The sequence below is a fragment of the Budorcas taxicolor genome, chromosome 4 (genome assembly GCF_023091745.1).
Source record: "Budorcas taxicolor isolate Tak-1 chromosome 4, Takin1.1, whole genome shotgun sequence".
In the NCBI taxonomy this organism is placed as follows: Eukaryota; Metazoa; Chordata; class Mammalia; order Artiodactyla; family Bovidae; genus Budorcas; species Budorcas taxicolor.
In genome coordinates, this window is record NC_068913.1 from 114,023,465 (window position 1) to 114,046,764 (window position 23,300).

The 23,300-nt window shown below is 53.7% G+C and overlaps 1 protein-coding gene across 5 annotated transcripts; it reads left to right on the plus strand.

The window, feature by feature from the left end:
- Positions 1-803: 803 nt before the first annotated feature.
- ZNF775 (zinc finger protein 775) lies at positions 804-22,579 on the plus strand. Of its 5 annotated transcripts, XM_052638752.1 has the most exons (6): positions 870-894; positions 2,310-2,382; positions 2,837-2,927; positions 3,387-3,448; positions 10,280-10,351; positions 20,310-22,579. In XM_052638752.1, the coding sequence occupies exons 5-6, from the start codon at positions 10,324-10,326 to the stop codon at positions 21,821-21,823; spliced, it is 1,542 nt and encodes a 513-aa protein (XP_052494712.1). In that variant the 5' UTR covers positions 870-894; positions 2,310-2,382; positions 2,837-2,927; positions 3,387-3,448; positions 10,280-10,323; the 3' UTR covers positions 21,824-22,579. The 5 variants fall into 5 exon arrangements, with proteins under 5 accessions (XP_052494713.1, XP_052494715.1, XP_052494712.1 ...); XM_052638754.1 differs by lacking the exons at positions 870-894; positions 2,310-2,382 and adding an exon at positions 1,323-1,355; XM_052638755.1 differs by lacking the exons at positions 2,837-2,927; positions 3,387-3,448 and having other exon boundaries at positions 860-894.
- Positions 22,580-23,300: the final 721 nt, after the last annotated feature.

Genomic DNA, 23,300 nt, shown 5'->3' on the forward strand with positions numbered 1-23,300 from the left:
ACTGCCTTCCGATCAGGGTGGGTAGATGAGAAAATCCTCTCTTCTGAAGGACTAAGACCCTGCTTGGCCATCTGAACGCTCCCTCTAAATCAGCAGTCGCACTCCACCCAGGAACGTTAAGTCAGTGTTTCCTCAACTGCAGGGCGAGGGGTTGGATTTAACCCGGGGCCATTTATCACGCGCCTACGACGTGTCTAGGGCCGCGCGGGTGCGGAGGGCGATCTCTCTCTGGTCACACGGGACGCGAACATCTCACGCCAACACCTGGTGTGCTGTCGTGCAAAGTGCCACCACCATGATACATGGACACTCGAGTGTGAGCGTCGGAGCAGGCTCCGTGTGTCTTTTTTTTTCCCTCCAGATCCCGGCACCTAGGGCGGTGCGGGAGCGCAGCTGGCGTCGGACCGAGAGTGGCCCAGCGACTGGATCGGTTTCAGAGCGCGCGTCTGCGGGGCAAGGACCTGGAGGGGAGAGCTCGGCGGATGGGAGGAGCGGGTGCTGCGACACCGTCAGGTCACCAGTCTCCCGGCGTCGCCCCCACCCCTCCTCCCACACCCGGAGACCACAGCCCCGCGCCCGCCCCGCGTCCCGCGCTTTAAAGTCCGGCTGGGCCGGAGCTGGTTTCACTGGAGGCGGGGTCAGCCGGCCCGCCCCAGCCATTGGCTCTGGAGAACAAAGGGGCCGCCCCGCAGGCTGCTCCGATAGGGCTAAACTGGTCATCTGAGAGGCTCAGCCAATCAGATGGCGGAGCAGTCCCGGAGAAGACCGGGCCCGCCAGCCAATCAGGGGCGCGGGCCCGCCCCACCCGCCCCGGGACTGGCGGGGCCCGGGGAGCGCAGTGCCCAAGTCGCCCCGGGGTGGCAGTTCCCGTTAACCTTAGCCACAAAGTCAAAGGTATTTATTCCCGTCCCCTCCCTCCGAGTCCCTCTGAATCCGGGCGGGGAGGGGCGTGCGGAGGGACGGGCCGTGTCGCGAGCCAGCGCCCGGCTCCCCCCGCGCCGTTTCCACTCAGCCTCGGGCTGGGGGCGGCCTCCGGGGTCCCCCGAGCCCCCCGCCCCTCGCGCTCTCAGTCCCTAACTTTCCCCACACGCACACAGCTCCCCGGGAAAAAGGGGCTCGGGTCGTGCGTGGGGAGGGGCTGCAGGCCGGGGCAGAGCTGGAAGGGGGAGCGTGAGAGCTGGAGAGGCGGGGAGGTGAGCTTGGGCTAGGGGGGACTGCCCCTCGGCCTCGCCCGCCCGGCTCTGGGCGCCCTCTGCCAGAGGGGGTCCCGATGTTTGGGGGTGATGCCAGCCTCCCCCAGAGACCGAGTTCCTGCAGGGGCGGGAACCCCAGTGCTCGCCGCAGAGTGACACATAGTAGGTGCTTAATAAATGATTAAATGAGTGGGCCTGAGCTTGGGGGAGAGAACAATGAGAGGGAAGCACCACGGAAATCGAAGAGGTGTGTGTGTGTGTGTGTGTGTGTGTGTGTGTGTGTGTGTGTGTGTGTAGGGGTCTCCCCGCAACCTCCATTCCAGGAAGATGGGCACAAGAAGCCAAGATCTTAGGAGGGATGGGGGTCGGCGCTGGGGGTTTCTTCCCTCCTGAAGGTGGAGTATATGGAGATGCGGTCCCGCTCCAGCCCTTTGGGAGGATGGAGCCTGGTGCGTGCTTGGTCCTCCCGACCTGGGATGGGGTGTGGCCAAAGCCCCGAGGCCAGACTCCACTATTAGGTGTCCATTTTGGGTCCCAGGGTTCATCTGTAAAATGAAGAGGTGAGAGGGTATTAGTCTCCTTTCGGCTCTAAGGTTCCCTGATTCTGTGCTTCTAATCTGTTTTGGCCTTACGTTTCTTTTATTTAAATATTCCTTTGTTAACATTTTTATTAATGGTTTACAGCATGCTGGATCTTGTGCTGGGTGTTGGGGAGAGAAAGGCTCCCTGTGTTAAGATGTTTACAGTCATGCTGTTGAGACAGATTATATTATTGTACCGTGTGGATGGTACTGGGTTGGGTGGGTGCACAGGTTAAATGGAGAAGGTCCTTGCTCTGAGCCTGGTGAATCCACACGGATATCCTGGTGAAAGTGATCCCTGGTTTGGTCTGGGCAGAGAAGAGTTGGGCAAGGGTATTCCAAGACTGATGACAGGCACAGCAAGGTCAGGGAGCTCCTTTTGGGGACAATGGGGTAGGTTGATGGTGCAGTGAGAGGTGCTCAGAGGCCAGATTTTAAATGGTCTTGCCAAAAAATTTGTAGAATAACCTGAAAGTACTGGGGACTCCCTGAAGTTTTTAAGCAAAGGAGTATCATGTTTAAATTGTAATTTTAGGAAATTTGCTATGAGTCTGGATGGCGGATGGATTGGAGAGCAAGGTGAGCTGTAATATGGGTGCTGCTTCCAGGTGAGCTGAAGCTTGTAGCCGCTGCAGGTGTTGGAGGTATTAAAACAGCACTAGTACGATTTAGTGGCCTGTGAACTGTGAGGGCTGCACTCTGCAGTATTGAAAGGGGGTGAGAGTTTTGAGAGGCCTGCAGAGTCCCCACTGGAGGGGCAAGGGATGCCTGGAGCAAAGTGTAGAGCTGGTCTATGCACCCCTTGGTGCAAGCTTACCCGTTGGTGAGGGGTAAGCTGTGGAATCTCAGGTTTCCTAGGATGGGGGTGGCCTGCAGGGAAGTAGCAGACAAGCTGTGCAGAAGGAGACCTGAGCTCTAACTCATCCAAAAAGGGGGAAACTCTCCTTATCCTTGTCATGCTCCTGTAAATACAGTGAGGGATGGAAAAGTGTTTATGAATTAAAATGTGATAACTGTTCAGAGTGCTGTTAGCAGCTGGTTTTATCCCTTGTCTTCGGCCAGGTAACTGGGGTCCCCAAACCCTGGCAGGTGCTTGAGTCTTGGACTGGGGGCAGAAGAATATGGTGCTGCTCTGTCTTCTGAAGGGAGATGGGTGAGCAAAGACTGGCGATGTGGATGCCATGGGTGGGGGCAGGCCTGGGGCGGGGAGGCGGGGGGTGGGACAGTCCCAGCAAAGGTGTGCATGTTGGGCAGGGCCGGGGGGGCAGGAGTCCCGGAAGGTGGTCCTTTGGGGACTAGTGTGGGACCCGGGACCTCTGGGAAGTGGGCGGGCGTAATGGGATAGGGGAGCTGCCCTGGCCGGCCGTGGACCTGGTTCCCAGGGAATGTTGAGACTGAAGTCCCTAAATTGGGCTGTTCCTGTCAGGGCAGCCATGGGGTACCATTCTGAGGTCCAGCTGAGGAGCAGGGAGGGGGTGATGGCCTTGCAGCGACTTGAAAAGAACTCCTCTTGCACCTCGTGAACCTTTCCAAGAGTCCTTTCACAATGTTTGCGGGCACTGCTTGGTGGAACCATCCTCCACAGAGGACCAAGCCTGATTTCCATTTGCAGGTGGAGACAGTGAGGCCCAGGGAAGGAGACTGGCTGGTCCAGGGCCACCTGGCTAAACAGAAGTAAGCCGGGTCCCCAGGTCTCAGGCCTCCCGGTCCTGGGCTCTTCCTTCCTACCGCCTGGTCTCTCTGGGGGGTGCTGGCCTGCCCCACCCCCTTGCTGCCCACCTCCGTCCCCTCTCCTGGGACTGAGGACCATGGTGTCTGGGAGCCCGAGGCCTGAAGATGCTGGCGTAGGAGGAGGGGAAGGGGCGGCACTTAGAAGCCATAACAGTAGGCGTGCAGGGGGACACCTGATCCAGTGGTGAATAGACCCCAGGAATGAGGGTGGGAGAGGGAGGGCGATGAGACAGAAAGATGGGGTGGGGGCCCTGGAGGGGCTTGGGAGGTGCTGTGGGACTTGTAGAAAGATGCTGGCACGTGGGATGGAGGCGGGCCTGCAGGTCGGGGCAGAGGTGATGCTCACGTGGGCTGGCCTAGGACCTCGGCCTGCCTGTCTGTCCTCAGCACCGGGCCCTAGAAAGTGGGAACGGCAGTTGCCCTGCCTTTTTGATAACATTTAAAAGCCACTTGTTGGGGATTGGTTTGCGTGTTCTCCTTGGTCATAAACTCTGGAGGAGAGGGAGGTGTGAGGTCTGGTGGGTCCTGGGATGGCTGTTCAGAAAGGGTGCTGATTATCCAGGGGCTAGCCAGAGCCCACGCCCTGGGACCAGGCCTCCTGTGTGAGTGGCCTGCCTGGGATCGGCTTTGGAAGAGAGCCTGGGGGCTCTCTCCTGGGAGACAGAGGCTGGACGAGCCCCTTTCCCCCCAGTAAAATCGGGGTGTGAGGTCCTGGGGCTCGCCTGAGCTGAGCCGGCAGAGCGTCCAGGGCTCTTTAGTCCAGCCCCCTGGCTGGCGCTCAGGCCCTGCCCCAATCAGGTGGGAGGAGACCATCCTCCGGCTCAGCCTCCATCTCCTGAGAGAGACGGGACCTGGAGCTGCTCTGTGGAGCCTGGCTCTGCAAGCAGTCTACGTTCTGCTCCCCTGGGAGTCCAGCTCCCATTGCTGAGCAGAGCATGGGGTTCCCGTGTGGGCTCCGGGGGCCTCTGGAGACTCTGAAGCCGCTTAAAGAGGGCCAGTTTAGAGTGAGCCGGTAGGGAGGGTGTCTGGGGAGAGGGCTCAGAACCTTTGGGCGTGGGTTGTTCTCAGGCCCCAGTGATGGGAGAGAAAAGATGGTTACAGGCTTTTAGGAAGTCGAATGTTTCCCTACCTGATGTTGGCAGCAAACCCCCAGAGCAGGTGTTTTCCGTCACCTTCACCACTGAGAACCCAGGCCGAGAGGGGCGGTCATTTGCCCAGGGCAGCGGGGCTAGAACTCAGGGCCCCTGATTCTGGGTCCCAGCGTGCGTGGGCCTGAGTAGGGGGCAGTGCTGGGAGCGGACTGCAAGGGGCAGAGTCGGAGGTTCAGCTTCCCAGGGGAGGGGGGCGCGGCCTGCTGTCGCCTCCTGGCCGGACCCCTCCAGCCTGGCCTTGAGTCTTGGGCTGCCCTGGCCTGCTGGGCACAGCCTCATCTTCTTTCTAGAGCTTTCTGCGCCCTTCCAGCTTCTCCCCGTGCTGACTCATGCCGCCCCTGCCCTCAGCTCACCCCACAGGTGACCCAGCAGGTGACTGTTCCCTATTGCTTCCCAGCTCCCTGTGGCCTCGGTGCCCCCCTAGTTCCGTTCCTTGGAGCAGTGGACCTGGAGGGCTGGTCGTAGGTCCCAGGGACACTTGTGTCAGCCGGGAGTCACATTGCTGGAAGGGCAGTGACGTGTGCTCATGTGGTTCACAGTGGCACACTTGTATTTCTGTGGATTTGTAGGGGTGTCCATGGGTTTCTTCCTATTTCAGTTTCTCTGTACTTTGCATGTGCAGTTTTGCAAGCGTTCTTGTACGTGTGAGTATCTTTGCATTTCTGTATCTTTAAACTTGTGTGCACTCAGCTGTGTTGGATGTGAGATAGTATTATGTCTGAATGTGTTTGTGTGCATTGAGTGTTCAGATCAGTTTCTTCTCATATGCCTGTGATTGTATTTTATCAATATCTTTTAAATTGAAGTATAGTTGACTCACAATGATGTAATTTCTGCTGGACAGCAAAGTGATTCAGTTATACATATATAAACATAATAAAGAAGAATGTATATATACATGCATATATATACATTCCTTTTTTTTACTATTTCCCACTGTGGTTTATCACAGGTTATTGAATATAGTTTCCGGTGCTCTATAGGAGGACCCTGTTGTTTATCCATCCTCTATATAATAGTTTGCCTCTGCTAATCCCAAACTCCCAGTCCCTCCCTCCCCCGATGCCCTCCCCCTTGGCAACCACCTGTGACTGTAAACCTTAAATGAAACATCCATTGATGTGAACTGAACTCCGTCTTCCAGGCAGAGGAGATCGTTAGCTCATCCTGAGGTGTCTGTCGTTTGTGATGAAGCCCTGGGGGCAGGGGACCCCCCTCGTCAGTCCTTCCATTTCATGCCCTCATTCAGTATAAACTGAGCGCCTTGTCCATCTCGGGCCCAGGCAGGCGGGACCCCCCCCACCCCCACTCCCCGGAGCTTTATATCTCGAGCAGAACTTCATGAACTTGGAAATCTTTTCTTCCATTGGATGTTATGGTAGCTCTAGCCACATGTGGGCGTTGAGCACTTGAAACATGGCCAGCATGATTGAGAAACTGAGTTTTTAACTTAATTTATAGACACTTAAATAACCACATGTGAGTACAGGGGCCAGACTCCTGAACGAGGTCCTGGTAGCTTAAAGCTTGGTGCATCCCTCACCTTCTCTTAGAGACAGCGTGGTCCAGGAGAAGGCGCTCTGGCTGGGGGCCCACCCACCTGACCCGTCCCAGCTCGTTCAGTTCTGGCTGCAGCCTTCCTAGCTGTGTAACCTTGAGCAAATTGCTCAACGTCTCAGAGCTGGAGCTGTGTATCCTTAGGATGAAGCGGCTGATGCTTGCCGAGTGCTTGGTACACAGTCCGTCTCCCGCTCCCTGATGAGTCTTGGCTGGCCACCCCCTCTTCCTCCCAGAGCCAGCTCAGTACCGAGGTGTCCACTGAAGCACCCCCTGCCTGCCCCCCCCGCCCGCCCCCGCCACCAGTGAATGAGGTAAGGACAGACAGGGTCTGTGTGTCCCCAGAGGACTCTGAGAGCACACTGTCAGGGTGGAGGCTGGCTGGAGCCCACGGGCCTTTGCCTATCCCCTGCTATACGCTGGCCTGTGCTCCTCCCTGGGGGTCTTGACTGCTAGTGTGAGGGCAGAGGGGCAGTCAGCTTGATGGGGAGGGTACCTTGAGAAGACTGCCCCCTGTCCACAGTTTCCCATGGGGAGGGGTCTGGGCAAAGCCAGCAGTGGCTGAGGACGAAGACCTGGATGTGGCCCTGGAGGGAAGCTGGCCTGGGAGCTGGACTTTGGCTGGAGTTTGGGTTTGTGCCACCCTGGAAGCCTCAGTTCCCGGTGGAGGGCATGTGGCCAGTCCCGCTCCACTGATGACAAAGGTCACACGAAGTGCCATCTGCTTCTTCCTCACCTGGGGCCTGAGTCTGTGAGGAGAGCTGTCCTGGGCTGGTGGGAAAGATCCAGGGCCCTGAGATCAGGAGGGCGTGGCGGGGTGGCCTGGACGTGTCGCTGCACTGCCCCTTCCGGCCCATGGGCTTTGTCCAACCCCGGCCACTGAGCACCTCCCCCTCCTCAAATTCCCGCTGAGCCCAAAACTCCTCTGTTACCTCCCCTGCCCCCTCAGACTGCAGCCGCTGCCGTGGACCACAGTCCTGCATCATGTGGCCTGGGGGTTGTCATGGCAGCTGCCCGAGAGGCCTTCCCGTCCCGGGGCTCTCGTCCCCACGGGGGCCTGACCCGGAGCCAGGGCCAGGAAGGGGGAGGCGACAGGGCCCTGAACCTAGACCTGGCCCTGGTGGGTGTCCTGCCCTCCATGGGACCTGCCGGGCAGGGAGTGGAGCGGTAATCAGAGGCCAGAGTCGGGGTGCTGGTGGATGGGGACTGGTGCCCCCATGGCTGGGGTGTTCTGCTCGCCGGGTCCCTGGGCGTGTCTCCCTCCAGCCAGCGGAGCGATGTGGCTTGTGGGTGAGAAGGGGCAGCCAGTGCCATGTGGCAGGGTGGGCTGTGCCATTGCCTGGCCATCCTGGAAAGATACCGCTGCACACTGGGTCCTTCCGAGGTCTGGCCATCTCAAGGGTTTGCCTGCGGGACTCCTGTCGGCCTGGGTTCCAGACAAGTCCCCCCAAGCACACAGGCGGAGGTGGGCCCCTAAGACACAGCCCCTGTCCCCGCTCCTGTCCCATGTGCCTCTCCTCCTGTGCCCTGCCCTGTCCTTTCTCCCTTCCTCCCCTCGGCCAATGAGGGTCCCTTCCTTCCGTTTCCATTTCTGGTCTTTGTTGGACCATGAGCCGCTTGGTGACTCCCCATGAACTGGTCACCAAGAATCGAAGCCCTTCTGCCATCTGAGACGATTTTGAGTTCCTGGATATCTCCTAAGACAGAATGGATCAACCAGGACAGATTTGATTTGGCTGGAGAGGCCTCAGTTATGTTGTGTAGGGGTTTCATGAATGAAGCCAAGACCCACCCACTGTCCTTGTCCTGAATTGTGGCCTGAGCCTCCACCCTCCATCTGAGATTCCCTGCGTTGAGGTGACCTCCCTGTTCACCAGCCCTCTGAGTCTCCTTGGGCAGACGTTGAATCTCCAGTTGGTGAGAAGCTGCCCCACAGTGTGGGATGTAGAGTAACCTGGAGGGAAGAGGTGGTGTTAAGGCAGGTGCACCAGCATCCATCAGGGGCCCTGAGGCCCTCTTTCTTCTGCACCTCAGGCAGGTTTCAGCATCTCTGAGAACCCACAGCAGGAGTACATAACAGACCCATGTGCGAGAAATAGAATTAAAAACAAAATCTCCTTCCTACCCTGGAAAGCTCTGCACCAAGAGAGAAGAGAGAGAAATAGTCTTATTACTGGAAAGGCATTAAGCCAGCAACATGCACATCACAGGCGACACACTAAAAGACTGCAAAGACAGAAATGTCACGATACCTTATAGCCCAGCAGATGCGACCCCACTACGCACGTGCTCTCGAGGGAAAGCATAACCGGTTCTGGGTGAAGGGACCTGATAGCACCATTCGTCACACAGAGTTCGCCCTACATTCACCTGGAGTTGGCGGCCACCCAGGAGCGCTAACTGCCTTCATGCAAAGGAAGGATCTCGGTGACGATGGGAGGAGGTTTGCATCTTGGAGCCAGGCCCTGCTGAGTTAGGCTCTCACCTTCCAAGGGAGGGGACACTGGCTGCTGATCCCTTGATATTTGCGCTTCGAAGAGATGGCTCCCGAGTCCTCGAGAAAGGGTCCTGGCAAGAGACTGAGTGAACTTTTCAAAAGATTTACATTTACATTGAAGGGGGAGAGAAAGGGCTTCCAGTTAGAAGATTTCTAAAGAAAAGGAAAGAAAGGGGAGGGAGTCTCTTTCCGTTTTCTCAGCAGGGAGACAGACTTTTCTATCAGATTTGTATTTCCCTGACACCCTTGACCCCCCACTCAGATTCCCACCCTGGGTCCCTGCCCCAGAGTAGCTGCTGGGAGGGGAGGGGACTTGGGAGAGGGAAGCGGGGAGGCTGTCTGGGGCCTGAGGTGCAGAGCAAGGGGGGGGGCTGGGCCCCTGTGCCTGAGTGGTGGGGGAGCCCAGGTATGTGGGGCAGAGGCTGGGGCCCATTGGGAATGCAGGGGGGCCAAGGGGGGTACTTGCACGGAAAACGAGATCCGTGTCCTCAGGAGGGGCTGCCCACAGCACCACGGGGCAGCTGCTGCACCTCTGAGTGCCCGCAGCTGGCAGCCTGTTGGTGCCACACACGGCTCTCTGGTGCCAGCCCCCGGCATGGACTTGTCGGGGATAAGCAGACAAGGAGACCCTGTTGGATGGCCGACGTGTCAGGGAGGAATGGGAGGTGGGGTCAGGGTTGTGATTGTACACAGGGTCTCCAGGGAAGACCACTCAGAGCAGGTGACCTTCAGGCCTGGAAGGGGCAGTGGCCACACAGGGACCTGGGAAGGGGGCACCCCAGGCAGAGGTGACAGAGCAGCAGGACCCCTTCCTGATTGTGTTCCAGGCACCAGATGAGCCAGGTGGGAGATGCTCCAAAGACCCAAGCTTAATGCTCATTATGAACCCAGAGTGGCGGGTGAAGGACCAGGCCACTGGGACCCAGGTTGGCCGTGTGTGTGTTCCTGTGCTGGTGGGGGGGATGGCAGGGAGGCCCCGGGAGGGTTTTTCACTGGGACATGGATGGGGGCTTTGAAGGACAGGGGGCTGGTGATTTTGGGGGGGACAGTTCTGCCCCCCTGCCAGGGTGTCCTCATGCCCATGAAGGGGGGTCCTCTAGACTTATTTGAGTTTCCTGGTTCTCACGTGTGGCCTCCTGCATACCTCACCCTGCAGGTATTGAGTGTAGGCATCAGAAGCCCCAGGACCCTGCCCAGCTGTGCCATCCAGCCACCTCCGTGACTGGGCGGATGTCGGGGGGCTCAGTTTTTTCTTTAGAAAGTGGGAATTGTACACATTTTACCTGCTGAGTAGGTATATATGCGCTCTGGAAATTCTTGCACATTTCAACGGAAGCCATAGGTAGAGAGACATGAAAGAGAGGGACTGAGGACTTCCCTGGTGGTCCAGTGGCTAAGGCTCCATGTTTTCACTGCAGGGAGCACAGGTTCCATCCCTGGTTGGGGAATTAAGATCCCACATGCTGTGAGATGTGGCCAAATTAAAAAAATAAAAGGGACCGCCCTGTGTGAGGTCCATCTGTCCATTTGTCTCAGGCCAATCCTCTTCTGCTTCCACCCCATCCACAGACGGCCAGGTGGGGAGCCAGGCTGATGCAGACGGGCCTCCTGGGATGGAGAAGGGCCTGGCTGGCAGCACAGGTAAGAGCAGGTGGGCAGGTGGGAGCCCCCCGCTGCCTCCTCCCCAGCCCCATCCCTCTGCAGCTGAGCAGGGCTTGCTGATGGCCAGTAGACCCACAGTCTGGGAAAGGATGGAGCAAACACAGAATAGGGGCTAAGAGCTGGACAAGCCCAGCCCCTGCTTGTCAGGCAGGGGCACACACACACACCCACACACACATACCCCACATACACATCCTCCCCCACATACACACACATCCCACATACACCCCCCCCCACATACACACACCCTAAATACACACCCCCCACATACACACCCCCCAATACACATCCCCCCCACATACACACACCCCCCACATACACACACACCCCACATATACCCCCCCACATACACACACCCCACATACACACCCCCCCACATACACACACCCCCCAATACACACACCCCTCACATACACACACACCCCACATACACACACCCTGCCCCCCACACACACCCCACATACACACACACCCCACATATACACACCCCCCACATACACACCCCACATATACACACACACCCACACACACACCCACACACACACCCCGTTAGTGCTAGATCAGGGAGTACACCGTGTTCTTGCTGGTCATGTACTGAAAGCCAGAGCTCTGGGGAGGACACGTGGTTGGAACAAGCAAGCCTGCTGTCTGTCCATCAGGAGAGCATCTCTAGTTCGGTCCATGAAAGCTTCCTGGGTCTGTCTCAGCTGATGCACTTAGAGCCGGTGGTGGTGGGGGGGAAACACAGCAGTTAGTCCTGGTGTCTCCCGGGCAGGGGGCGGGCGCCACTGAACGTGGGAAGTGCCCTCTGGAGACCCCTCCCCAGCTGCCCGCTTCCTGCTTCCAGGATGGAGAAGCCCCAGGTCTGAGACCCGCTCTCCCAGCCTCTGCAGCAGCCCTGCAGAGGGTGCGGCCGGGCCGATGGGAGCTCTGCCCCTTGTGGGCACAGTGACCAGGTTTCTTTACCTCCTGTTCCCTCCAGGGGAGTTGCCCCGAAGGCCCCAGAGCACCCCCCGCCCCCAGGACAATTACTACGGTGGACCTAAGGTGAGACAAAAATCAGGCAACAGAGTAAGAAAGAAAGAAAACACTGGCTCAGAGGGCCAGTATGCTCTGTGACACTCTTCTGTTCTGTGACTGAGTCCTGATGCCTGGCAGTGAGCTGAGCCGCCCACTTCCCAGTCTCCCCACCCGCCCAGGCTGTCACTTTGAATGCTGAGAGCACTTGGGTGGGGTGTGTGTGAGTGTGTGTGTGTGTGTGTGTGTGTGTGTGTGTGTGTGTGTGTGATGCTGATGTTATAGTAGTTATAGGAAAACCTAGGGCAGATGGTTCCAAACGTTTTAGCTGAAGGGCTCTCATTTTTCCCCCAAATTTTAATTTTTTAACACCAAAAACATTTTGCACTGGGGTATAGCCAATTAACAATGTTGTGATAGGTTCAGGTGAACAGTGAAGAGACTCAGCCATACAGATACATGTATCCATTCTCCCCCAAACCTCCCTCCCATCCAGGCTGGCAAACATGGAGCAGAGTTCCATGTGCTGTCCATGTTGGTTAGCTGTTTTAAATACAGCAGTGTGTCCATGACCTTCCCCAAAGTCCCTAATTGTCCCTGCAGGGCCATTTTGCCCACATAAACTCATAAGGGGGGGTCCTAATTCAGACACGAGCAGTGAGCTCCACCAGGCTTTCTCTGTCCATAAGGCAGCTCCTCCACCAGGAAGAGGTGGGAAAACCCTGGGGCCTGGGGACCCCTCAGGCCGCAGCCTTCCAGGCTCCCATGCCTGCTGGCTGGGCTGAAGGAATGACTTCTGGATGGCCGAAGGTTTGCACATAATTGAGACTTTACCTCTTTTAAGTACCCTTTACTTTTTTATTTGTATTTGAATGTATTTTTAAAACTGTACTGAAACATACAAAACAGGAAATCTACCACTTTGCCCACTTTGAAGGGTACAGTTCAGTGGCACGAAGCACATTCACATAGAGGCGCAGCATCATCACCGTCCATTTCCTGAAGTGACCCGTAATGTCAGAGCCTGTACCTGTGAAGCAACAGCCCTCTGTTCCTCTCTGCTTCTCATGAACCATGAAGACGTTTAAAAAATGATGCTTCTTTATGCTGACTTGAGGAGCAGTATCCTTGGAACTGGCAGGCGGAGGCCTGTTTCCCTCTGTATCAGTGTCTGATCACTAGGGGAAGGTGCCCGGGATGACTGAAGTCCCAGAGCACGAAGGTCAAGGGTCCATACCCGCCATTGCGGGCTTCAGGGCCTCCCCATACAACTCAGCCATGTATACCCTCCGGGGCCCTGGAGCAGTGGATGCAGGTATTCTCTGGGCTTTCAGGCTCCACTATATGTCTGGCTGGGAGGGTGAGCCTTCCGAGGCATCAGCCAGCGTGATAGATGTTAGGTCAGGTTTAATTAGGGAAAGGCAGTGGCTTTTGTGGGGTTCTGGGGGCATTCGTGGGCTTCCCTGGCAATGTGGTGTGGTAAAGAATCCACCTGCCAAACAGGAGATGGGGGTTCGATCCCTGGGTCAGGAAGATCCCCTGGAGAAGGAAATGGCAACCCACTCCAGTATTCTTGCCCGGGAAATCTGATGGACAGAGGAGCCTGGTGGGCTATAGTCCTCAGGGTTGCAAAGAGCTGGACACGACTTAGCGGCTGAGCATGCACACGTGGGGGCATTCATGGATGCCTCGTCACTTGGGGACAGCGGTGCCCCTCTGACCTGATTGTATTTTGGATTCACTACCCAACCAGTATCTGGACAGCCGGGCCTGTCAAAGACGTCCACTGGCCAACAAGTCAGTGCCTCCAAGGGAATGTTTTTATAATTGATGAAACTCATTACACATGCGTTTTTGATTGCTGCCAGTACACAATTTAAATCACCGCTTTCATTTTCAAATTACTACTCCTGATAAAATGATTTCTCACAACCAGCACCTGGGGAGGAGCCATGGCATTGCTTTGCCAGGAGGAGAGCTGGCCCCTTGCGGGTGCTTTCTGTAAGGGAACCCCCACTTCCCTCCCCCGCCCCACCCCCAGGTCACCACATTGGTTTCTATGCTCTCGTGGGGCCAGTGAGGCTGTGGAGTGGAGCAGAGCTCTTTGGCCTCAGAACTAAAGGCCACTGGATTAAAGGGAAGGTTTTCTCTTTATTTCCTAAGATAGTTAAAAGATTTACAAACTATAATGTTTGAATTTTTATGAGAATATTTGAATAACACATACAACATGCAAGTCCCCTTTGCCTGTCCATCTAGTCCTGCTGCGGTCCATACCGCCTGCCAGGTGACCACAATCTTGGGTTTGGTGTAAACTGGCTCGGATTGAGCATGTGAATATACACAGAGAGGCATGGCTTTGTTTTCCATAGATTGGAGCAGACTTCTCTCTGAACATCTTTTGGAAATCTCACATTGGCACGTGTAGCTCTTTTCAGTCTCTGCACAGTTCCCCCACATTATGAAGGGAGTGAACATTGGATTAGATTATTATTGATAGGTAATCTGGTTGTTATCCTCCCTTTTGCTTATTACAAATAGCATTTCAGTGAATATGCTTGGACATTCCTCTTTGGACTCACATGTATTTCTTAGGATAAATACCTAGAGTGAACTGCTGGGCGGAAGAGGTGAAGGCTTGTTGTTCAGTCGCTCGGTCAGTGTATCACTCAGTCATGTCTGACTCTTTGCGACCCCATGGACCGCAGCACGCCAGGCTTCCCTGTCTTTCACCATCTCCTGGAGTTTGCTCACATTCACGTCCATTTAGTCAGTGATGCCATGCAACCATCTCATCTTCTGTCATCCCCTTCTGCCCTCGATTTTTCCCAGCATCAGGGTCTTTTCCAATGAGTCAGCTCTTGGCATCAGGTGGCCAAAGTATTGGAGCTTCAGCACCAGTCCTTCCAATGAAAATTCAGGGTTGATTTTCTTTAGTATTGACGGGTTGGATCTCCTTGCAGTCCAAGGGCTCTCAAGAGTCTTCTTCAACACCACAGTTCAAAAGCATCAATTCTTCAGTGCTCAGCTTTCTTTATGGTCCAACTCTCACATCCTTACATGACAAAAGATAGAACACGTTTATAATTTTAATAAGCACTGTCAAGTTATCCTCAAAGAGTCTGAATTCATTTATGCCCCCAGCATATCCATGTTGTGCTTATCCTCCTGTGTAGTTTCCATGTGTATCATGAAGTCAGGATATTATCAATTTCTTCAGTATTTGCTGGTGTGATGGGTGAAGAGATGCTACACTGTTATTTGGCACTTTGCTAATTACTAGTGATGGTGAGCCTCTTTTCATCTGTCTATAGAAGTCCTTTATATAAGTGAAAGTCGCTCAGTTGTGTCCAACACTTTGCGACCCCATGGACTATACAGTCTATGGAATTTTTCAGGCCAGAATACTAGAGTGGGTAGCCTAGCCCTTCTCCAGGGGATCTTCCCAAGCCAGTAATCAAACTGGGGTCTCTTGCGTTGCAGGCAGATTCTTTACCAACTGAGCTATCAGGGAAACCCCTTTGGTCTATTAATATTAATCCTTGGTCTATTATATATCTATATATGTGTTCTCCTAGACATGCACTATCCAGTAGGTGGCCAATAGCCACATGTGGTTATTTAAATTTAAGTTAATTTAAATGAAAGAAAATAAGTTCAGGTCCTGGGTTGTACTCACAACATTTCAAGTGCTCTGAAACCATGCGTGGCTAGAGGCCACATGTGTTGGACAGCTTGGATGCAACAAAACATTTTCACTCTTGTGGAAAGCTCTGTTAGGAAAGGCCACCCCAAACAATCATTTCTACTTTACTCATATGTGGGACTTTTGTTATACAGGTGTTTTAAATTTAGTTTTTATGGTTTGCATCCTATTTAAGAAGATTTTCAATTACTTCTGGATTCTAAACAAATTCTCCTAATTCTTCTACTACTTATATTTGCCTCTTTTAAACCAGCACTTAAATCCATCTGGAACTGATTTTTATAAACTGTATGAACTAGAAATCTAACTTGAATATTTCCCCCAAATAATTAGTTAGTCCTAAACTGATGGATAGGCCAGCCTTTCACTGTTGACTTGGAATGCTACCGTGTATAATGCTACCATGTATCACTTATCAAATATTTCTGTTCTCTTGATCTATCTGCTGGTTATGTGTATTCAACACTTATAATTGTTTTTAGCTTTCTTTTTTTTTTTTGGTGGGAAAGACCCTTACTCACAGCCTCACCTTACCTGGCTCACTATGGAGCAACCATGTCAATAACAACTGCATCTGTCAAGACTTAAAAAATGGACTTTATTTTTTAGAGTAGTGTTATGTTTATAGGAAAAAATGCAGAAAGTTCAAGGAGTGCCCTATGCCCCCTCTCTCCAGTTTCTCCTATTAAAACAATTTTTAAGATTTTTTTTTAATGTGGGCCATATTTCAAGTCTTTATTGAATTTGTTACAGTATTGCTTCTGTTTTCTGTTTTGGTGTTTTGGCTGTGAGGCATACGGGATCCTAGCTCCCTAGGAATCAAACTTGCACCCCTTGCATTGGAAGGTAAAGTCGTAACCCCTGGACTGCCAGGGAAGTCCCCATTTCCTCCCACTGTCAACATTTTGCATTAGGATGGGGCATTCGTTACAACTGATGAACCTTTATTAATACATTTTTATTACATAAAGTCCATACTTTACCTTAGGGTTCACTCTTTACGTTGTGCATTCTGTGGACAAACGCTTAACGTCCTATACCCACCACTATAGTATCATACAGAGCAGTTTCACTGCCCTAAAAATCCTCTGTGCTCTGCCTCCTTCATCCCTTCCCCCTGATCCTTCAACCCCTGGCAACCACTGATCTTCTTTTTACTGTCTTCATAGTTTTGCCCCTTCCGGAATGTCATATAGTTGGAATCACACAGTGTACCTTTTCAGATCGGCTTCTTTCACTTAGTAATATGCATTTACATTTCCTCCGTGTCTTTCCATGGCTGGAGAGCTCATTTCTTTCTATCGCTGAATAATACCCATTGTATGGTATACCACTGTTTATCCATCCCCCCACTGAAGGACATCTCTTGGATGCTTCCGAGTTTTGACTGCTACAAATAAAGCTGCTGTAAACATCTGTGGGCAGGTTTTTTTGTGTGGACATAAGTTTTCAACTCCTTTGGGTAAATATATAGGAGAATGATTTGCTGGATTGTATTGTAAGGGTATATTTAGGTTTGTAAGAAACTGACAATACTGTCTTCCATAGTGGCTGTACCATTTTGCATTCCTACGAGCAATGAATTAGAGTTCCTGTTGCTTCACAACCTTGTTAGCATTTGGCGTTGTTGGTGTTTTGGATTTTAGCCATTCTAACAGGTGTGCGGTGATAGTATTTTACCTTTTAGTGTTGTATAAGTCAAATTCTTCCTTGATCATTTTTAGAATTTGTGGGTGATTTACTACACAGTAAACTTTATAAATTACTTAATTAAGATTATAGTGAATTTGTCAGTTTGGAGTGAAGAGCTTATCTAGAAATATGATGTACCTGTTCTTTTATTTACATTTTTAATTCATTCAATAAATAATAGTTTTATGTTTTGCTTATATATTAGGTATACTTACAGTTATTTTACTGCCATTTTAAAAAGTTATGAATTTTAATTTTTTTAAGCTGGTAGTTTTGTTGAAACTTTTAATTTCTAATACAAACTTCATCAGTGGATTCTCATGCAAATGATAGTTATAGATTAATAATAATCAGCAAATGACAGTTTTCTCTTAATCTCCAATATTTATATATATCTTTCTTTTTTCTCCTTGTTCCTAACTGGAATAGGCTTCTAATTTTTTGCCTTTGGTTATTACATTTGCTACAGTTTCTAGTGCAGCTCCTTTGTCAACTTCAGGAAATTTCCTTATGTTCCTAGCTTGCTAAGAGCCTTCTTCCTTTCTTTTTTCTTTTTCCCCCCCTCTCCCTTCCTCCTCCTAACTTCCTCTCCTCCTCCTTTTCCTCCAGAAATGATGTTGAATTTTATTGTGCACCTTTTCCACCTCTATTGAAATGGTTCAGTTCAGTTCAGTTCAGTCGCTCAGTCATGTCCGACTCTTTGCGACCCCATGAAATGCAGCACGCCAGGCCTCCCTGTCCATCACCAACTCCCGAAGTTCACCCAAACTCTTGTCCATCGAGTCGGTGATGCCATCCAGCCATCTCATCCTCGGTCGTCCCCTTCTCCTCCTGCCCCCAATCCCTCCCAGCATCAGGGTCTTTTCCAATGAGTCAACTATTCGCATGAGGTGGCCAAAATATTGGAGTTTCAGCTTCAGCATCAGTCCTTCCAATAAACACCCAGGACTGATCTCCTTTAGGATGGACTGGTTGGATCTCCTTGCAGTCCAAGGGGCTCTCAAGAGTCTTCTCCAACACCACAGTTCAAAAGCATCAATTCTTTGGCGCTCAGCTTTCTTCACAGTCCAACTCTCACATCCATACATGACCACTGGAAAGACCATAGCCTTGACTAGACGGACCTTTGTTGGCAAAGTAATGTCTCTGCTTTTCAATATGTTGTCTAGGTTGGTCATAACTTTCCTTCCAAGGAGTAAGCGTCTTTTAATTTCATGGCTGCAATCACCATTTGTGGTGACTTTGGGGCCCCAAAATATAAAATCTGACATGGTTTCCACTATTTCCCCATCTATTTGCAATGAAGTGAATGGGACCAGATGCCATGAACTTAGTTTTCTGAATGTTGAGCTTTAAGCCAACTTTTTCACTCTCTCTTTCACTTTCATCAAGAGGCTTTTTAGTTCCTCTTCACTTTCTGCCATAAGGGTGGTGCCATCTGCATATCTGAGGTTATTGATATTTCTCCTGGCAGTCTTGATTCCAGCCTGTGCTTCCTCCAGCCCCGCGTTTCTCATGATGTACTCTGCATATGTGTTTAATATTTGAAAAGTCAGTGTCACGAACTGTGTTGAGTCATCTTTGTTTTCCTGGGGAAGATCCAGCAAAGTCATGAAAGTTTGTTCTCTTAACATTGCCAAACTTGTTTTGCCAGTATTTTCGCTTGTTTGTTTTTTTACATCTACTTTCAAAGAATGATAAACCTATAATTTCCTGCCTACCGCACCCTTGCCTTCTTTGGGGTCATGTATCATGTAAGCTTCCCCAGCACATTCCCCACCCCACCCCACTGCCCTGCCTACCTAGTTATGGTCATGGTCTATGTAAGCTGGGAACAGTCCTTCCCTGGAAGTTTCAGCAGAACTTTTGCACAGTTAAGTGACCTGTTACCCACTTTTGAGGTCTAACTTTAGCTTTCTTTTCAGTCTCTTCTATGTTTATGCAGACATGGTTTCTACCTCGTCTTGAGTCAGTTTTGTTAATTTATTTTCTCACAAAATCATCCATTTTACAAATTGGTTTTCAATTAATATGTCTGTTGGTTTTCAATTGATAGGTCTTTCAAATTGATATGTCTAAAAAAACTTGATATGTCTATACATAGGTTTTGGGGATTCATCAGAATCCTGTCTATATCTTTATGTTCCCTTTATCCTGTAATCTCTGCTTTTGTCTGTATTAATTCTTTCCTCTTACTTCCTTTGGGTTTGCATCACTGTCTTTTTCATATGGGCACCTGTTGTTTAGGGTTTCTTTTCCTTTGTTCACAGTTATTTTTTTTTCAACTTTTTTTTTTTTTGGCTGCACAGCATGTGAAGTCTTAGTTCACTGCCTGGGGATCAAACCCACATCTGCTGCTTTAGCAGCATGGAGTCCTAACTACTGGACTGCCTGGGCAGTCCCTGTTTCATCTATTTTTATAGGCCATAAACTTTTTATTGACATATAACACACAGAAAAGTGCACAGGTTTTGGGCTCTATAAATTCTCAAAGTGAACATGCCTATGTAACCAGCACCCAGATCCACAAGGAGAACATATATATATCACAAAAAACACAATATATATGTATATACATATATATGGATATATATAGATATATATATCTACCTATATATATCCACCCCAGAAGTGCCCCAGGCCGCCTTCCAACCACAGCACCCTCTGTCAGGGGCATTACTCTTAACTCTAACTCATCCTTTAGTTGCCAGCTTTTGACCTCTGTATAAATGGAATTCAGATAGCCTGTATATGTGGTGTCTGTAGCAGACCTTTTCCATCATGGCTTATGTCCAGGAGCCTGGAAGCAAAGTTCCCAGCAAACCTGAGTCTAGTCTAAAGGGTGGGTTAGCAACAGTGTGCCGCTGGTGTGCAGGCTTCCTTTAGTACAGGACAAGGCAACACTTAACCTGTTCTGGGTGCTGAGAGCTTTCTGGCTGGCTTTCTTGTTCTTGGTTTTGTTGAAGGAAGAATTTGCCAAGCGGGTGAGGTGATCATGCACCACAGCTGCTGCCCGGGAGCCGCCTGGCATTGATGCCGGGCTTGGTTGCCCAACCTCTGGGGGACTGGGCATGCACTCACCCAGCAAGCGCCCAGCACGTCCATCCTCTTAGGATGAGAACCAGATGTTTTGAAACTTGGCCACTTTCTGCTTGCTCCCTGAGTCGGAAGACTCCCCTGGATTGGCTTATCTTCTTTGCCTCTCCTGGGCCTCAGGGTAGAGGAGGCGGGCAGCGATGTGCTTGGCACCTGCGACACTCACCGTTTCTTTCTTCTCTGCCCTCCTGCACACTCCAGCTCCTCTGACTTTATTGTCCTTCCCATCCTCCCTGCTCTCTCCTTTCCCCCATTTCCTCTTCTCCCTCTACTCTATTCCGTCCGCATCCTTTCCTCCTATCCCATTTTCTACCCTGCCCTACCCTCCTGATGCTCCCTGCCACCCACCCGCCCTTTCCCTCCACCTTAGGAGCACAGCACCCACCGGATGACTCTCCCTGACCTCTCTCCCTTTGCCTCCGGCAGGAGATGGGCTGGTGATGAAGATCAAGCAGGAGAAGCCCGAGTGGCTGCTGCAGACGCAGGCCGCACTTTCGCAGAAGGATAAGGAGAACATTTTCCGGCCCCGTCGGGTCCCCCCACCATGCCAGACGGCGGTGGGGAAGTCTCGAGCCTGGGGGCGCCCGGATGAGACTGGGGGTCCAAAGTGGGCCCCTCCCTCTGAGCAGGACGTGGGGCCGGCAGACCGGGCTCCAAGGGCGGCCCCCGGCCCCCTGAGCCCGGCTGTTCCTGCTGGCGAGGGTCACTTCGTGTGCCCCGACTGCGGGAAGAGGTTCAGCTGGTGGTCGTCGCTGAAGATCCACCAGCGCACGCACACGGGCGAGAAGCCGTACCCGTGCGGCAAGTGCGGCAAGAGCTTCAGCCAGAAGCCCAACCTGGCGCGCCACCAGAGGCACCACACGGGCGAGCGGCCTTTCTGCTGCCCCGAGTGCGCCCGGTGCTTCAGCCAGAAGCAGCACCTGCTCAAGCACCAGAAGACCCACTCCCGGCCCGCCACCCACCCGTGCCCCGAGTGCGCGCGCTGCTTCCGCCACCAGGTGGGCCTGCGCATTCACCAGCGCGCGCACGCGCGGGACGGCCAGGGCCCCCGCGCCGGGTTGCAGGCGCTGCGGCGGGACACCGCAGCCCCCCGGGGCCGGCGCCCGCGGCCGGGGCCCCAGCGGGGGCGCCCTGAGTGGGCTTGGCTGGGGCTCGGCCAGGCCTGGTGGCGCCCGCCCGGGGCCCGGCCCGCCGCCCCCGGAGAGCCACGCCAGTTCATCTGCAACGAGTGCGGCAAGAGCTTCACGTGGTGGTCGTCGCTGAACATCCACCAGCGCATCCACACGGGCGAGCGGCCCTACCCCTGCCCCGAGTGCGGCCGCCGCTTCAGCCAGAAGCCCAACCTGACGCGCCACCTGCGCAACCACACGGGCGAGCGGCCGCACCCCTGCGCGCACTGCGGCCGCCGCTTCCGCCAGAAACAGCACCTGCTGAAGCACCAGCGCACGCACCAGCCCGGCGCCCGGGCCGCGCCCCGCCCCGGCCGCGCCGCGCTGCGGGCCCACCCTCGCGCGCGCCCCGCCGCCCCCGCCCAGCCGCCCGCCCAAGCCGTCTCTGGCCTGTCGCCGCCGCCCCGGGGCCCCTCGCCCGCTCGGGGACCCGGGGACCTGCCGTGGGGCCGGGCGCGGGCCGGGGCGCCGGGTGAGCCACGCCAGTTCATCTGCAACGAGTGCGGCAAGAGCTTCTCATGGTGGTCGGCGCTCACCATCCACCAGCGCATCCACACGGGCGAGCGGCCCTACCCCTGTCCTGAGTGCGGCCGCCGCTTCAGCCAGAAGCCCAACCTGACGCGCCACCGGCGCAACCACACGGGCGAGCGGCCCTACCTGTGCGCTTCCTGCGGCCGCGGCTTCAGCCAGAAGCAGCACCTGCTCAAGCACCAGCGCGTTCACCTGGGGGCTCTGGCGCCCACCCTCAGCGCCAAGGGAGACGCGCTCTAGTGAGGCTGGACCAACGCAGGCCCGTGGGCGGGGTGGGAGGAGGCTTGCCTCGTGCTTGTGGGCGAGTGACCAGGAATGGTGACGCTTAGAACTGTAGGGGCTGAGACCCTCTCCAAAGGTGCCTTCCTCAAGGCTCCGAGACCTGACAACAAATTCCTGGAGCACCCCCAAAAGGGGATCGGGAAAAGTCCTGGGAAGGGCCGAAGGCAGAAGTAAGATCACATCCCGCACTGTGGAGCCTGGATGTGTCCTTCCTGGGAGGTGGGACCCCAGCTCTCAGGCATTGAATGAGGGGGCTGTCGGAGGCCCTGGGTGAGGTGGCCCAAGTCTGGACTGGTCAGCTGTGGCCGTCCAGGGTCCATCCCTGGGGAGGAGTCTCAACAGACTGAGCGATACCCAGATGGGAGCTAGAAGCTGCAGCTGGGGAGGGGCAAGCATGTCCCCAGTGCGAAGCCAGCGCCCAGCACTTGATGGCCACTCAATACATGTGCTAGGAAGGCGTGAATGGCTTGGTGGCCCTCAACCCTGAGTACCCACTGCCCTGGGTGCTATCGTGGGCGGCCTGAGCCTAGGACTGGATTGTGTGTGTGTGTGTGATGGTCACGGCTGGGACTCGGAGAGTGGTCTCACTGGGGTTTGGTTCCTTGGGGAGGGCCCTGCAGAGGGAGAGCACCCAACGTGCTGGTCCCTCTCGGGGGCGCTACCTGGGACCCTTATTGATGCCGATGTCGCAGAAGAGAGAAATGAAGGGCTGCCTGCCTCACATGGTCTCCTTGTCCTCTCTAAGCTGCCCTCCTGAACTCCGGGTCCCTGTGTGCTCGGAGGGATCCATTTGTCCCCCACCCCGGCCGGGGGCAGCCAGTCCCAGTGGCCAGTTCTTGCTGGGGGTGGAGGGCAGGATTCTCTTCCCCCTTTCCCTCTCTCAGACAATTTGATCGCTTCCCACATAACCCCCTCAACCTCTAGACCCCTTGAGGTCACCACTCACACCCTTCCAAAAGCAGAGTCATCTGGGGCCCTAGTGCTAACAGAGAACCCAGGGCTCCAGCCCAACTGTGGCCTTGGACCACATATTCCCACGTGGGAGGGGAAGGAATTGCAGAGGGGGTGGGTATGGGGGTACCAGGGTTGGGTAGCTGGGAAGGGAGGGAAAAGGGGGACCCCAGGATGATTCTGTAGTAGGAGCTCTGCCTTCCTGCCTCCCAGGGGCTCTCCGGGTTCTCCCTTGAACTAAGACAAGTGTGACCTTCTCTGGGATCTGTGCGGTCACCCTGGCTTCCGGCCACCCCTCTTTTCAGGTTTTATTTAATCCCTTTCATCTGGCAGGAGCATCACAAAAAGACATGGAGGTGATCCAGCTTCCCTGGGTAACGATGCTGGGGATGGTTAATGTGCAGCCAGGGCTGCTGACTCGTGGTCCTGGCCTTTGATCGCAAACCATGCTGTGTGAAACCTCATGAATGGGTGAGGTGTGTCC